At 43.3% G+C, this 16,592-nt stretch overlaps 1 protein-coding gene across 5 annotated transcripts in view; it reads left to right on the top strand.

Moving 5' to 3' along the window:
• tjp2a (tight junction protein 2a (zona occludens 2)) overlaps window positions 1-16,592 on the top strand; it is a 137,009-nt gene that overhangs the window by 107,875 nt on the left and 12,542 nt on the right. For all 5 annotated transcript variants that reach the window (XM_043716825.1, XM_043716815.1, XM_043716834.1 and 2 more), the window contains exons 11-16: window positions 859-1,009; window positions 2,299-2,407; window positions 4,986-5,208; window positions 10,410-10,594; window positions 12,544-12,639; window positions 12,740-12,819. In XM_043716825.1, the coding sequence (XP_043572760.1) occupies window positions 859-1,009; window positions 2,299-2,407; window positions 4,986-5,208; window positions 10,410-10,594; window positions 12,544-12,639; window positions 12,740-12,819 (844 nt within the window). The remainder of the gene's footprint in view (window positions 1-858; window positions 1,010-2,298; window positions 2,408-4,985; window positions 5,209-10,409; window positions 10,595-12,543; window positions 12,640-12,739; window positions 12,820-16,592) is intronic.

The following is a 16,592-nucleotide window of genomic DNA, read 5'->3' as shown; positions in this document are numbered from 1 at the left end:
CTTCCATATCTTTGATATTATGAAATGCTTCATGCGCAATAAATTACTTCTGAAGTCCAGCTATTGTAACAGAGTTAAGTGCAGCAGTCAATTAATACACCGCAAAGTTCCTCAGATTATAAATAAGCCATACTGACTTGTGATCTTCAGTGGCGCAACAATGTCAGTGCTGACTTCTAAGAAAGATGCTCACAAAATTCTAGCAAATTTTGGTGGTGCGGAATTCTATTTTTGTATTGCCCCATTTGAATTTGGCATCAAATCAGGGGGATCCCCAGACTTCCAGCAACAATGATGTTATCGATGAGGATAAGCCATCAATCACATCAGACTTTTTCTCTGACAGCAAATGAGGAAATAAAATTCTTCAAATATTTTGTGTGATAAAATTTTTAGTGAAATAAGTGGTTGGGAATTTTTACATTCATTCACGGGGAGTGAGAATTGCTTGCTGTTGTCTTGTTGCGATGGTCCAAAGAGGTGGTTACAATCACCGTGCTGGAGGAGTGCAAATGGGATGAAGGTAGAAATTCAAATCACTTGTATATTTTTAAAAAAAAAAGCAAATTCATTTCCATTTTCATAATCGAGAAATTTGATACACTACAAATATAGAATTTAGTTTTTTGGAGACAGTGGCTGTTTAGAAATAGTTGCTCTGGAATTCTCACGCTCTCCTCACAAGCCCGTGAAGCATTTTAATACTCTCACTAGCATGTGCAAACTCTTGATACCATAGTATTAAATTTGCACACTACACCCCGACGAATCATTTTCAGAGTATTTAGGATAGCTGAACTGTAACTCGCTGGCATTTTTATGATCATTTTTGTTTGCTCCCTCCCCCTCTCCCTGTAGCCCTGGTACAAAAATGGTACAGTTCAGGAAAGGTGACAGCGTGGGCCTCCGGCTAGCTGGTGGTAACGATGTCGGCATCTTCGTGGCAGGCGTACAAGATGGGAGTCCTGCTGAGAATGAAGGGCTCGAGGAAGGAGATCAACTGCTTAAGGTAAAGATAGGGGGATTGACCATTTAAAAATCCACATCTTCTGTGTTGGGAAATTCAAAGAGGTCCGAGCTTTGAAATGAACCAAGGTTGAATTGGGAATAATAAATGGCTCTAAATTTAGATGAGAAACTATGCGACACTTGGGAGCAGTGAATGAGTGAGTGAACTGTTTTAGGATTACAACATCAGATTTGTTTCCAGCTGGGAAGTTTCTCTCTGATCCACTTGGTTCCTGACTCGTTTGAGTGTGATATGGGTGTTTTTAATGACAATACTATCTATTAAAAACTGGAACAGCTTGTAGACAGTCTGATTTGTGACATTGATTTTAAACTCTTCCAGCTATAATAAAGTTAAATGTGATTCTCAAGAAAGGTTATTTAGGTTCCAGTGGCAGAAACCAAACTATTTTTTTAAAAAAAGCAGAGAAAGCAAGTTCATGTCTATTCTGCCTCCATGTTGGAAGAATCAGTTGAGCGGCAGATTGCAGCAGATTTATTGAAGGAATCCTTGACGCGCTGTTTCAACTGTAGATATGGAATTGCATTAATTAACACCAATTCTGGATTGATATGCTTGTGAAAGCTTTTATAAAGTCTCAGAATTCTAGCTGTAGTGCACTTGAATTCTCCTTTCTTTTTCGTCTGCAAATCTTGTTGCATCTTAAATCTTAAGATTTAATCTTAATTAAAGGATGAATTGCCAAGGATTGACTGACTGGCGTTGGGGGAGTGTGTCCCTATCGAAAATGATTCAGAGAAGACGATCTCAGGCTAAAGTCGCTATTGCGTGATACACCGAGCTCTGAGAGTAAATAAATACAAATAGCCTTTGGTGGCAGTTGTTTTTTAAATGTAAGCAAGGGATACAGATTTAATAGCCAAAACTCCAGAGAATTTATTTTGCCCAGTTAGCTTTTGTGATCTGAAAGGGTAGTGGAAGCAGATTGAACAGTAACTTTTGAAAATAAAATGGGAAAATGCTTGAGAAAACAGTTTTGCAGAGTTACAGGGAAAGAGAAAAAGAGGCGAATTGGATAACTTTTTAAAAGACTGACATGATGAGCCACACAACCCCATTCTGTGGCATGTGATTCTATGATAGTGGAGTGAAAGGTGATTTAAAAGGTGAACTCCACCAGGAGCCTCTGTTGGTCATACTGATGTTTGCAGCTTATTTTTACTTTTTGTTTTCTTAAATTTAATTTCTCTGCAGTGAGTAAGCCTATGAATTTTACGAATGGGTAATAATGTTATCATTTCTGTATTTAATCTGTGTATTTCAACTAGATCAATTCCATGGATTTCCGTAGTATTGTGCGTGAGGAAGCTGTCCTCTACCTTTTAGAAATCCCCAAGGGTGATGACGTGACCATTCTTGCTCAGAGCAAATATGATGGTAAGTAACTGACCAAAAGCTATTTCCTTCCATAAAAGGAGATGGACAATGACAATTATTTGTACAGAAGAATTCAGTCAGGATTTCTTGTCTGCAGGCTCCCTATAGTACTTTGCTTCTGTATCATCATATCATAGAATCCCTACATTGTAGAAGCAGGCCATTTGGCCCATCAAGTCTACACTGATCCTCCAAAAAGCATCCCAGCCAGACCACCACGTCCCTGTAACCCCGCATTTCCCATGGCTAATCCACCTGGCCTGTACATCTTTGGACTGCGGAGGAAACTGGGAGAATGTGCAAACTCCACAGTCGCCCAAGGTTCGTAGTGGATGGGGAAATCTGAAATAGGTAAAAATCTGGAACTTGAAGGAGACCATGCAACTGCTGTCGTTTTGGATATCAGACTTTCCTTACCTGGTGTGACCTACACATGACTCCAGATCCACAAGTCTAGTTGATTCTCAACTGTCTTGATGATCCTAGCAAGCCATTCAGATCAAGCGCAGTTAGGGTTGGGCACAATATATTGGCACCGAGGTATCCACATCCTTTGATCAGACTTTTTAAAAAGAAAATCTTAGCGAATGGCAGTTATATCGTTGAATTCCATAACGCATTGCATACCTTGTTCTGAGGAAGGATCCCTGGACCTGAAATGTTTAACTCTGACCTTTCTCCGTAGATGCTGCCAGATCTGCTGAGCTTTTCCAGCAATTTCTGTTTTTAGTTCTGATTTCCAGCAATTCCCTCTGGTTTTTATTGAATGCATTTGTTTTTGTTTCTGAAATTCAATAGAGCTGCGTTTTGGGTACTGTAATGTTTGACACTTGGTTGGAGACCTTCATTTTGGCAAGAGTGATTTCTTTTTCGCAGCGGATTGTATTAGGAATGAATGATTATAACCTTCCCCAGGAAAAGGGAATCCAGTCAATAGGAGTCTAGTTAGTTGTACATCAAACCCTAAGCGATACTCTAATTTTTAACGCCTCCATACAGGTTGCTTCACCTAGTGGTGCAGTTGCCCACAAATACAGCCTTTTTAAAAAAAAAATTAACCTGGTCCCAGATATGGAATAGAGAGTATGTTGCTGGAAAAGCACAGCAGGTCAGGCAGCATCCGAGCAGCTGGAGAATCGACGTTTGGGCATAAGCCCTTCATCAAGATTCCTGATGAAGGGCTTATGCCCAAACGTTGACTCTCCTGCTTCTCGGATGCTGCCTGGCCTGCTGTGCTTTTCCAGCAACACAGTCTCGACTCTGATCTCCAGCATCTGCAGTCCTCACTTTCTCCTCCCTGCTACGGAATGCAAAGATTAATTACCTTTTTAACCAAAATGACCATCCATCTAATATCACTTCTTTGTGGAAAATAATGGACAGTCAGTAGCCATCAAGATCAATGATTTTTGACTTGATTGGCCTCTGTTTTAAGGAAGCATTCATCTCCAAAGAGGAGACTGTAGAATAGCACTTGCTTTTTAAAAAAAAATCATGGAATGTGTGTGTCATTGAGAAGGCTTGCATTTATTGGGGGTGGTGTGATGAGTAGGTAATTAGCAGCAGCTAACTGGCCTGGCTGGCTCAGTCTATAGAGCATGAGACTCTTAATGTCAGGGTCATGGATTTGACCCCCACGTTAGGCGGTATACTCCCGTTTAAAAACACACAGTCACATCAGGTAACTCTGCTTGTTTGAAGAGGCAGTGTGAACACAGTGGGCTGAATGGCCACTTTCTGTGCCATAACACTCTTGTGAATCTGTGACCTTCCTTTGGGAAGGTGTTACTGAGATATCACATTGAACACTGCACTTCATGTGGAATAAGGATGCCTGGAGTGGTCTTGACTGGGTGGGAATGGGGGATATTTACTAATCAGCAGTGAAGGAACTGTGGTGTCTTTTCAAATCGGGATGGTTTGTGTCTTGGAGGAAACGTTGTAGGTGGAAGTTTTCTCATGTGATTGCTGACTTGGTCCTTCCAGGTGGTAGAGCTTGTGGATTTAGCAGATACTGTCAAAGCAGCCTTGGTGTTTTGCTGCTGTGCATCTTGGAGATAGTACTCACTGCTGCAATGATGACTGTGTGCACCAGATGGTAGAGGATTGGTTTTTGATTTTGATCAAGTGAGGTGATTTATCCTAAACGCTGTTGACCTTTTTTGAGTTTTGAAGCTGCGTTCGTGTCAACACACTCCTGATTTGTGCCTTGTAAAACATTTGGGGTGAGTTGGTTATTGCAGAATTCCTGACCCCTGACCTGTCCTAGTAGTGACTATCTGTCTTTATTTGGCTGAACAAGTTTAAAAATGTTCCCGATTTTCCATATTCTTTACACTCCCTCGTTTAGACAATAGAAATTCTAAGATGAAGCTGAGCTGTGAATGAGGGGATTGTACAGCATCTCATAACATGTTCACACCTGTAACTTGTCATTATTTTACTGGGCAATTATCTCTGCCTTTTTATTGTATTAGTATTATGTTATATTGTATATAAAGCCAGTAACTGAGAATGTTAAATCAAAATTGTTCACTTCTTCTATATGTGACTTCGCCCCCCTCTTTCACCCTCCCAGTGTACAAAGAGATTATCAGCTCTGGCCGCGGTGACTCGTTCTACATTAGGACGCACTTTGAATATGAAAAAGAGAGCCCACAAAGCTTGAACTTCAGTCGAGGAGATGTCTTCAAGGTTTTAGATACTCTATACAACGGCAAGCTGGGGAATTGGTTAGCAGTCCGCATTGCTTCAGACAACATCTCACAACTAGAAAAAGGAATCATTCCAAATAAAAGCAGGTAAGTTTTGAAATATTACATGAGGTGTCAGCACTAATTTTTTATTCCTTTCAAAAAAAAAGAGCAATGCCAAAGTGTTTGGCCCTTTCTTAACCTGGTGTGCCATTCAATGGGATCATGGCTGATCTTCTACCTCCACTCTACCTTCCTAAACTGACCTTGGATACCTTCATTTCCTCAACATCCAGATATCTAGTTACATTTGTTTTGACTACTGGGGTGGGGATCCCTGATTTGTGAACGTTTGCTGTTCGGATGTGATCTCACGCATTGAAGATCCACAGTGTGAACATTTCCTGTGCTTGCAAACAGCTATTTGTTATCTTCCTGCATTATGTTCTGACTTTTATACAAGTCAACTTGGGAACAGAACCCCGTTTGTAGCTGGGGACTGCCTTAGACTCATCGCCAGACTATCCACAGTTCAGTGATAAAGAATTCCAATGCTTCGCAACCTTTTTTGTGAAGACCTGTCTCCTCATATCAGTCCAAAATGGCTGACTCCTTGTTCAGAGACTCTTAGCTTGTTTCACTATGCTGTAGACTCTGTGGCCAAAACTTTTTTTTCCTAAGCTTCAGATAAGCGGTTGAGAAGCTAGAGAGCAGTGGGTGTCTCTGAATTTAACAGGGAAGCCTCTTTCACAAGTGTCAAAGCATTGATATTTGCTGGTATTTGGCTTTCAAATTTTTGAAAATGTTCTTTTTGGGCTGGGGGTGGGCGGGGGATGGAAGAAAGGAGCTGCAACGAATCAGTCTGCCCCTTGCATTTCTTCTTTTGACGAATTAGATCTGAAAGGGTGCAATTATATCTTTAATATGCATGTGTTACTTTCTCAAAAGTTGTTGGATTTTATATCTGAAGAGTTAACTAGTTAGATAAAGTGACTTTGCCAGTTTGGTGCCTGACGTGATTTGCAGACTTGGCAAAACAACAAAAATCTGAGTGATTCACTTGAGATTTCCAGTGTTTACAAGCCAGAGGGCTGAGAATATGGCTGCCAGTTTCAAAGCATTGAACATTGGGGATGTGCTGAGATCATAGGTTGTAGAACTGGAGAAGATTATAGAGAGAACTCCCAAAACAGAAGTGTTTGCTTTCAATTCTTGAATGCATCACTGTCTGAACTTTTACAACAAAGGCATCTGGATGGGTATATGAATAGGAAGGGTTTGGAGGGATATGGGCCAGGTGCTGGCAGGTGGGACTAGATTGGGTTGGGATATCTGGTCGACATGGATGGGTTGGACTGAAGCGTCTGTTTCTGTGCTATACATCTCTGATTCTGACTGTATTTACCAGTGAAGAAAGCTATACAGGTCATTCTGCAATAACATGACAGTCATATTCCTCTGCAATCTCATGTTACAGAAAATCACATAGTGGAAAACCTGTATACAAAATCGTGCTGTAGAAGATCATTAATAGAAAATCACTGTACCCGTTCAATAGAAAATTTGCAATATCCAGACAATGTCCACAATTCATCAATCACGTTATAGCCACTTTGTGCTAGTGAAACACGTATTATAGTAGAATGATCTGTATTAGTGTGAGGACTGCAACAAAGGTTTACCAGACTGATTAATGCAATGGCAAGGTGTTATTAAACTGGAGGAGAAAGTGAGGACTGCAGATGCTGGAGATCAGAGCTGAAAATGTGTTGCTGGAAAAGCGCAGCCGGTCAGGCAGCATCCAAGGAGCAGGAGAATCGACGTTTCGGGCATAAGCCCTTCCTTAGGAATGAGGAAAGTGTGTCCAGCAGGCTAAGATAAAAGGTAGGGAGGAGGGACTTGGGGGAGGAGCATTGGAAATGCGATAGGTGGAAGGAGGTCAAGGTGAGGGTGATAGGCCGGTGTGGGGGTGGCAGAGAGGTCAGGAAGAAGATAGCAGGTTAGGAAGGCGGTGCCGAGTTCGAGGGATTTGACTGATCATTTATTATAAACCGACTGACTCCCACAGCTACCTAGACTACACCTCCTCCCACCCTGCTCCTTGTAAAAACACCATCCCATATTCCCAATTCCTTCGTCTCTGCCGCATCTGCTCCCAGGAGGACCAGTTCCAATACCGTACAACCCAGATGGCCTCCTTCTTCAAAGACCACAATTTCCCCCCAGACGTGATCGACGATGCCCTCCACCGCACCTCCTCCACTTCCTGCCCTTGAGCCCCGCCCCTCCAACCGCCACCAGGACAGAACCCCACTGGTCCTCACCAGGACAGAACCCCACTGGTCCTCACCAGGACAGAACCCCACTGGTCCTCACCAGGACAGAACCCCACTGGTCCTCACCAGGACAGAACCCCACTGGTCCTCACCAGGACAGAACCCCACTGGTCCTCACCAGGACAGAACCCCACTGGTCCTCACCAGGACAGAACCCCACTGGTCCTCACCAGGACAGAACCCCACTGGTCCTCACCAGGACAGAACCCCACTGGTCCTCACCAGGACAGAACCCCACTGGTCCTCACCAGGACAGAACCCCACTGGTCCTCACCAGGACAGAACCCCACTGGTCCTCACCAGGACAGAACCCCACTGGTCCTCACCAGGACAGAACCCCACTGGTCCTCACCAGGACAGAACCCCACTGGTCCTCACCAGGACAGAACCCCACTGGTCCTCACCAGGACAGAACCCCACTGGTCCTCACCAGGACAGAACCCCACTGGTCCTCACCAGGACAGAACCCCACTGGTCCTCACCAGGACAGGCCTATCACCCTCACCTTGACCTCCTTCCACCTATCGCATTTCCAACGCCCCTCCTCTAAGTCCCTCCTCCCTACCTTTTATCTTAGCCTGCTGGACACACTTTCCTCATTCCTGAGGAAGGTCTTATGCCCGATTCTCCTGCTCCTTGGATGCTGCCTGACCTGCTGCGCTTTTCCAGCAACACATTTTCGGCTGTTATTAAACAGGAGTGGGTTCAGGAAAGATTTATCAGAAAGTTGTCAGGAATGGGGAGGTTGAGTCATAAAAATAGGTTGGGACTTTTTCACTGGAGCTTAGGTGGTTGAAGGGTGACCTTAGAGGTGTATAAAATCTTCAGAGGCAGAGATAAAGTGAATAGCAAAGGCCTTTACTCCCCTAAGATGCGGGAGTTCAAGTATAGGGGGCATATTTTTAAGGAGAAAGATTTATAAAGGACGCCAGGGACAACAATTATTTACACACACTTCATGTGTGGAATGAACTGCCAGAGAAAGTGGTGGATGCAGGTACTGTTGCAATATCCAAAAGTCATTTTGGATAAATTCATAAATAGAAAAGGTTTGGAGGGATATGGGCCAACGCAGGCAGGTGGGGCTTGTTTAGTTTGGGAAGATGGTCGGCATGGACTAGTTGGACCAAAGAGTTTGTTTCCATGCTGTATGACTCTGATTCTAAGAGATACTGCATCAGTTAAAACTATATTCACGGGAGTTTAGAAGAATAAGGCAGGATCTCCTAGAAACCTATAAAATCGTAACAGGACTAGACCAGTTAAGCACTGTAAGGATGTTCCTGACGACTATGGAGTCCAGAACCAGGTGTCGCAGTCTTATGGAAATTGGGTAGGTCATTTAGGATTGGGTTAAGGAGACATTTCTTTACCTAGTGATTGGTGAGCCTGTGGAATTCTATGCTGCAAAAAGGATTCAGGGAAAAACATTGAATGTTTTCAAGGATAAATTATAGTTTGTGAGAAGATTTGTAGCTCGGGTGCTCATTGTTGTGGTTCTGTTCGCCGAGCTGGGAATTTGTGTTGCAGACGTTTCGTCCCCTGTCTAGGTGACATCCTCGGTGCTTGGGGGCCTCGTGTGAAGCGCTTCTGTGATGTTTCCTCCGGCATTTATAGTGGTTTGTCTCTGCCGCTTCCGGTTGTCAGTTCCAGCTGTCCATTGCAGTGGCTGATATATTGGGTCCAGGTTAATGTGCTTATTGATTGAATCATTAAAAACACAGAAATAGAGAACACACACCAGATCATCGACGCCACACTCTCAGGAATCCGATTCACTAGAGAGGAAGAAAAGGACAACCAGCTCCCATTCCTAGATGAACGGAGAATTCACCACAAAGGTATACAGGAAAGCCACACACACACAGATGAACTATGAAAGCAACCACCCCAACACACACAAAAGAAGTTGCATCAAGACACTGTTCAAAAGGGCCACAACACACTGCAGTACACCAGAACTGCAAAAAGAGGAAGAAGAACTCCTATACAATGTATTTGCCAAAAACGGATACCCGCGCAATTTCATCAACAGATGCCTAAGGGAAAGACAGCGGAACGAGGACATGCCGCACCCCAAAGGACTAGCCACACGACCATACATCAAGAGCATTTCCGAACTGACAGCCAGACTACTACGACCACTAGGACTCAACAGCACACAAACCAACAGCCACACTCAGACAACAACTCACCAGAACGAAGGACCCGCTACCCGGCATGAGCAAAACCAATGTAGTGTACAAAGTCCCATTCAAGGACTGCACAAAACACTACATAGGACAAACAGGAAGACAGCTAACCATCCGCATCCATGAACACCAACTAGCCACGAAACGACACAACCAGCTATCCTTAATAGCCACACATGCAGATGACAAGCAACATGAGTTCGACTGGGACAACACTACAACTATAGGACAGGCCAAACAGAGAACAGCCAGGGAATTCCTAGAGGCATGGCACTCATCCTCCGATTCAATCAATAAGCACATCGACCTAGACCCAATATATCGACCACTGCAACGGACAGCTGGAACTGACAACCGGAAACGGCAGATTCAAACCACCACAAATGGCGGAGGAAAGATCACAGAAGCGCTTCACAGGAGGCTCCCAAGCACTGAGGATGTCACCTAGACAGGGGACAAAACGTCTGCAACACAAATTCCCAGCTCGGCGAACAGAACCACAACAATTATAGTCCTTCTTAGGACTAAAGGAATCCAAGGGTCCAGGGTAAAAATGAGAATGGGGTACTGATAGGACCATTGCTGGAGCAGGTTTGGAGGCTGAACAGCCCACTCCTGATCCAGTTTCTGAGTTTCTGAAAATATTTTCTTGGTCTCAGTGGCTTCAATTTTTGTGTTTTCAACCAAAGTGCAGTGAGTTTCACAGCACTCTGTGCATTTTGTGATCCAGTCCCTGCATAATAACAGTCTGTCTCTGTCTCTGAAATGAATATCTCACCAGAGCTGAGCAGATGGCCAACGTGCAGAATGTCCAGAAAGCAAACACCAGTGACCGGGGAGACTTCTGGAGGTCACGAGGTCAGAGAGCAGCAATGAAGAAGAATCTGCGGAAGAGTCGTGAGGATCTTACAGCTGTCCCGGTTGGCACAAAGTTCCCAGCTTACGAGAGGGTTGTTCTTCGTGAGGGTATGAGAAGTTGGTGTATTAGTTGTGTGCATCTTGTGACCATTCTTTTTTCCCTCGGAAGTAATTAGATTTTCCAGTTTTATTCCCCCACAAGAAATGTGCTGTGAGCAAATAGGTACATTGTAAATCTAAAATAACTCTTATTTTGATTTTAATCAGAAATAGTTTGTGGGGTGAAAATCGAGAAAACCTAATATGTATAATCATTACTGCATTGACTGTCAGTGTCCATTGTGCTCTTCAGCCTTCTATAATATGAGGCGCAGCAAGATGCCAACAATGTGGGTTCAATTCCCACACCAGCTGAGGTCATCATGAAGGACTCTCCTTCTCAACTTCTCTCCTTGCCTAAGGTTTTTTGATTAGATTCCCTACAGTGTGGAAACAGGCCCTTCGGCCCAACAAGTCCATACTGACCCTCCGAAGAGCAACCCACCCAGACCTATCTCCCACTGACTAATGCACCTAACACTATGGGCAATTTAGCATGGCCAATTCACCTGACCTGCACATCTTTGAACGGTTTGAGGAAACCAGAGAACCCGGAGGAAACCCACGCAGACACGGGGAGAATGTGCAAACTCCACACTGACAGTTGCCTGATACAGGAATTGAACCTGGGTCCCTGGTGCTGTGAGGCAGCAGTGCTAACCACTGAGCCTCCGTGCCGCCCCTCTGGTGTGATGACTCTCCAGTTAGATTGCCACCTGTCATCTCTAGAATGAGAGTCACCCTCTGGTCTGGTAGGGCCATTGTTATGGACCAGGCCAGACCACCTCAAAACAAGGTAACCAAGACCCTAAATCTTTGAGTTGTTTTGAGCAGGTGCAGAGTGGATATTCCAGGAGTGATGCAGCTGGTCAAAACCCTTCTGTTTTGAACAAAACAGAATTTATTTAAGAGTACCGAATGAAACGCAAACAAAAGAACGATATAGAATAACTCGACTTATCTGAAAACCTAACAGACTATCCTGACTCAGTGTTGCTGTTCCAAATTCCTGCAACAATCCCCACAAACACCCCTAGCAAAAAAAAGATAAAATCAAACAGAGGGTCTTACAGGAGAGAGCGAGAGAGATGGCAGAGGGACTCAGCATGGAACACCGCCTTCCATGTAGCTGTTTCTTTCACCAGCAGCCTCCAACCTGACTGCTCGCTCTGCACAGTCTGACTGTGAAAACCCAAACCAAACCAGAGAAAAGCTGAGCTGGGAGAACTGGCCACTCCCCTTTCATTGTACAAGTTTTTTTTTAACTTAAAAGCTGCTTCAAGAAGATCAACCCAGACATTTCAGCAACTCCGTCTTGCGCAACACTTTTGGGGGGAAAAAAACCAAGGACAACGCAATCTTGTTAAAGGAGCAGCATTGTCACACCATGATGACTTTAAAAAGCACTCTACACCAGATGAAGAACTTTTTGAAGTTTTGTCATTGTTCAATGTAAGAAATGCAGCAGCCACTTTTTGTCCAGCAAGTCCTGCAAAATGTGATCGTGACTGGGTAAGCTGTCTTAGTCACATTGAGGGCTAAACGTTGGGGCAGGACTGTGTGTCTCTGTGTCTGTCTCGTTCTTCAAAATAGTGGTTCTGGGATATTTGACATTAACTTTAAAAGGCAGACTTGGTTTTTGAATCACCAGGTCCATCCTACTCCGGAGACTTGAGCACATTGTCAAAACCGATACTTCTGAGCCTCTGAGAGGTCAAGTCTTCCAGCTGAAATGTTAATCCCTGTGTTATCCTCAGGCAGATATGGAAAGGTCATGGGATTTTCAAATAAGAACAGCACTTATCCCCAGTGACCCGGTAATTATTTATCCCCAAGTCAACATCACTAAAACATTAATTTCGCAGGGGAGAAAGAATCTGTTGCCAAAGGGTGCTGTATTTTTAAATGTGAGCTCTTTACCAATGTATGTTTCCATTTACATGCCCTTGTATTTTTAGCTGGGTTTAGGAGGCCTGTGGTGCTCTTTGGGCCCATCGCTGACATTGCAACAGAGAAACTGGCATCAGAATTACCTGACAACTACAAAACTGCCAGTAAGTAAATTGTTCATGCACGTGTAGTTTTCAGTAATCAATGCACGTCTGGGTTATCTCCACAAGATAATTAACTCCATGGTAAATTTTAATATTTTAGAAACTGAACCGAGGGATGCAGGTTCTGAAAAGTCAACTGGTGTAGTTCGACTAAACACAGTCAGACAGATCATTGAAGAGGTAAGAATAATTGCGCATCAGCTTGAATTTCACTATACCTTTTGACAATAGTAAAACAAGATGGGGAAGACATTGGGTGATGCGATAAAATTCGAGGATACTTGAGGCAGAATTGGAGGAATACGTTTTTTAGGAATAGAGGAGTTGCAATGTTAACAGTATCTTATTACACAATCTGTTAATTTATAAAATAGGTAAACATGAAAAAAGTGGATGAATGCACGGACTTCTCAAATGTAGACGTTTTGTTTTGTTCGGTGGCAGGGGTCTGACCACTGCTGGCTAGGTCAGTTTCTTTTATTGCCCTTCCCAGTTTCCCTCTAAGATGGTGGCGAACTCCCTTGAATCGCTGTAGTTCATGAGGTGTAAATGCAATCATGGTGCTGTCCTGAAGGGATCTCCAGGATTTTGACCCAGTACACTCAAAGAACAATTAAGTAGTTCCAAGTCAGGTTGGCATGTGGCTAGGTGGGGAATTTGCAGAAAGCAGTGTTCTTGTATTTTTGCTGCCCTATGTCCTTCTTGATGATAGAGGCCAACAGTTTAGAAGGTGCTGTCAGAGGAGAATTAGCAAGCTGCTGCTCTGCATTTTCTATTTGGTATCCAGCCTGCCGCTTGGCACCGTGGACAAGATGTAGATCCAATAGACTGTTTCAATCCTGGTTGGTGTCAAGATCTTGAGTGATACTTTTCAATAATTGAATGGTGTCTGGTATTTTAAACAAAAATGTTAAGACACTCAGCGCTTGTAATTGGTGTCCTCCAATTATTAGGTTGTATTGATAATGATGCAGAAACTATTAAACAAGTTGCCTGCCTACCCTTCCTAGTCATGTTACTGATTTTTGTCTTTCGTGCCAGCATTATGTTCAAGTAAGGAAATTCCTTTCAGAATTCTGAGAATTTCAGAATTTCCTCTGAGAAATGATCTTACTAGTGTGTGGTGAGTGAGTGGGAAGTGTAGGGCAGCTGGGATGTTGGTACTCAGCTTGAGAAAACTAGAAACTTGCCACTTGCAGCTTCCTATAACTTTTATATTGCTTCTAATGCTAATTAGATTATTTGAAGGCCTGACCTGCATGGAGCTGAGTAATCCTGTCTTAACATTTCTAAATATGATCCCTTCTGTAATTTAGACTTGAAACTAGAGCAGAGCATTTATCATTTACTCCTTTTTTATAAATGCATTGGATTCCCTTTTCTACTAAAGAGATGCATTTATAAATCAGAGGAGTGGGAGAAAAGGCTCATTTATGTTTGAGCCTATGGATATCGTAAAATACTTTACAACAAATGTTTTAATTGTTGTAATCACCACATAATGTAGAAAGCACAACAACCAATTTGCATGCACAAAGTTCCCACAAACAGCAGTGCGACCAAATCATCCATTCCAGTCAATCCAGGATAAATATTGACTAATGAGAGCAAGGAGAATCTGTGCTCCTTCAAAATAATAATGTCACTTGAGAGGGCAGATAAGGCTTCAGATAACCTCTCTCTCTCTGCACAGTATAGCACTGCCTCGACTACAGCAAAATGCGAGCTGCACTATATTGCTATGAAGACTTAGGAGCAAACCTTCAACTGATGATTTCCAGATTCTGAGACAAGAGGCCTACCCCATTGAATGACTGTGTTTTTGAGAAGTCTTTGCATCTGGTTTTGTTTAGACACTGCAGAAAATTGATTTGTCTTGTTCAGTTGGGGTTCCATCACCGCTTCCCCCACCCCCGCCCCCTCCCCACCAATTAGTGAAGGTCTTGCAGCTATCTGATGGCTATCTCCAAATAATGATTTACAACTACATTGATACAAAGGAAATCCAAAGTTTTGTTTTGTTCGGAAACCTTGGACTTGAACTGACCAATGAAACAAATTAGAGGATTGAGAGTGAGGGAGAAACTCTGAGCATTGCCCTCCAACACCAAAAATGCCCAACACTCAGACCAGCTCAAAGGAGAATCTAAAGTGCCAGGAAACTTTTCTAAGCCTATACAGATTGAGGAACCACGTGATAAATGGTTGCTCTGGGATAGTTTTGCGCTCTGCTCTTGTTTATGACAATTCTGCAGTAAGGAGGTCTTGTGCCATCTCTCAATGTCCCAGAAATCCAGGCGAACTTTTAAACCGAGTGAGTTTGAAACGGAGTGGGATTGTATTTTCGACAACCTAATAGTCAGAGGGGCAATTGAGAAACAAACTTGTAAGGAGATCTCAGGTATCTGTAAGGGTGGCTATGATAGGGGATTTTAACTTTCCAAACATATACTGCGACTGTCCATAGTGTTAAGGGTTTAGATGGAGAGGAATTTAAGTGTGTACAAGAACATTTTCTGAGTCAGTATGTGGATGTTCTTACTAGAGAAGGTGCAAAGCTTGACCTACACTTGGAAAACAAGGCAGGGCAGGTGACTGAGGTGTCAGTGAGGGTGCACTTTGGGGCCAGTGACCATAATTCTATTAGTTTTACAATAGTGATGGAAAAGGATAGATCAGATCTAAAAATTGAAGTTCTAAATTGGAGAAGGGCCAATTTTGATGGTATTAGGCAAGAACTTTGGAATGCTGATTGAGAGCAGATGTTCACAGGTAACGGGACGGCTGGAAAATGGGAAGCCTTCAAAAATGAGCAAACGAGAATCCAGAGAAAGTATATTCCTGTTAAGGTGAAAGGAAAGGCTGGTACGTATAGGGAATGCTGAATGACTAAGGAAATTGAGGGTTTGGTTAGGAAAAAGAAGGGAGCATATGTAAGGTATAGACAGGATAGATCGAGTGAATTCTTAAAGTATAAAGGCAGTAGAAGTATACTTAAGAGGGAAATCGGGAGGGCATAAAGGGGACATGAGATAGCTTTGGCAAATAGAATTGAGGAGAATCCAAAGGGTTTTGACAAATATATTAAGGACAATAAGGTAACGAGGGAGAGAATAGGGCCCCTCAAAGATCAGCAAGGCGGCCTTCGTGTGGAGCTGCAGAAAATGGGAATGATACTAAATGAATATTTTGCATCAGTATTTACTGTGGAAAAGGATATGGAAGATATAGACTGTAGGGAAATAGATGGTGACACCTTGCAAAATGTTGATATTACAAAGGAGGAAGTGCTGGATGTCTTGAAACGCATAAAGGTGGATAGATCCCCAGGACCTGATCAGGTGTACCCGAGAACTCTGTGGGAAGCTAGAGAAGTGATTGCTGAGCCTCTTGCTGAGATATTTGAATCCGCGATAGTCACAGGTGAGGTGCCGGAAGACTGCAGTTTGGCTAACGCGGTGCTACTGTTTAAGGAAGGTGGTAAGGACAAGCCAGGGAACTATAGACCGGTGCGCCTGATGTTGGTGGTGGGCAAGTTGTTGGAGTCCTGAGGAACAGGATGTACATGTATTTGGAAAGACAAGGACTGATTAGGGATAGTCAACATGGTTTTGTGCGTGGGAAATCATGTCTCACAAACTTGATTGAGTTCTTTGAAGAAGTAACAAAGAAGATTGATGAGGACAGAGCAGTAGATGTGATCTATATGAACTTCACTAAGGTGTTCGACAAGGTTCCCCATGGGAGACTGATTAGCAAGGTTAGATCTCACTGAATACAGGGAGAACTAGTCATTTGGAGACAGAACTGGCCCAAAGGTAGAAGACAGAGGGTGGTGGTGGAGGGTTGTTTTTCAGACTGGAGGCCTGTGACCAGTGGAGTGCTACAAGGATCGGTGCTGGGTCCTGTACTTTTTGTCATTTACATAAATGATTTGGATGCGAGCATAAGAG

Source organism: Chiloscyllium plagiosum, chromosome 2, assembly GCF_004010195.1.
Source record: "Chiloscyllium plagiosum isolate BGI_BamShark_2017 chromosome 2, ASM401019v2, whole genome shotgun sequence".
Classification (NCBI taxonomy): domain Eukaryota; kingdom Metazoa; phylum Chordata; class Chondrichthyes; order Orectolobiformes; family Hemiscylliidae; genus Chiloscyllium; species Chiloscyllium plagiosum.
The sequence above is the reverse complement of the archived record's forward strand: the minus strand, read 5'-3'. Positions and strand labels throughout refer to the sequence as shown.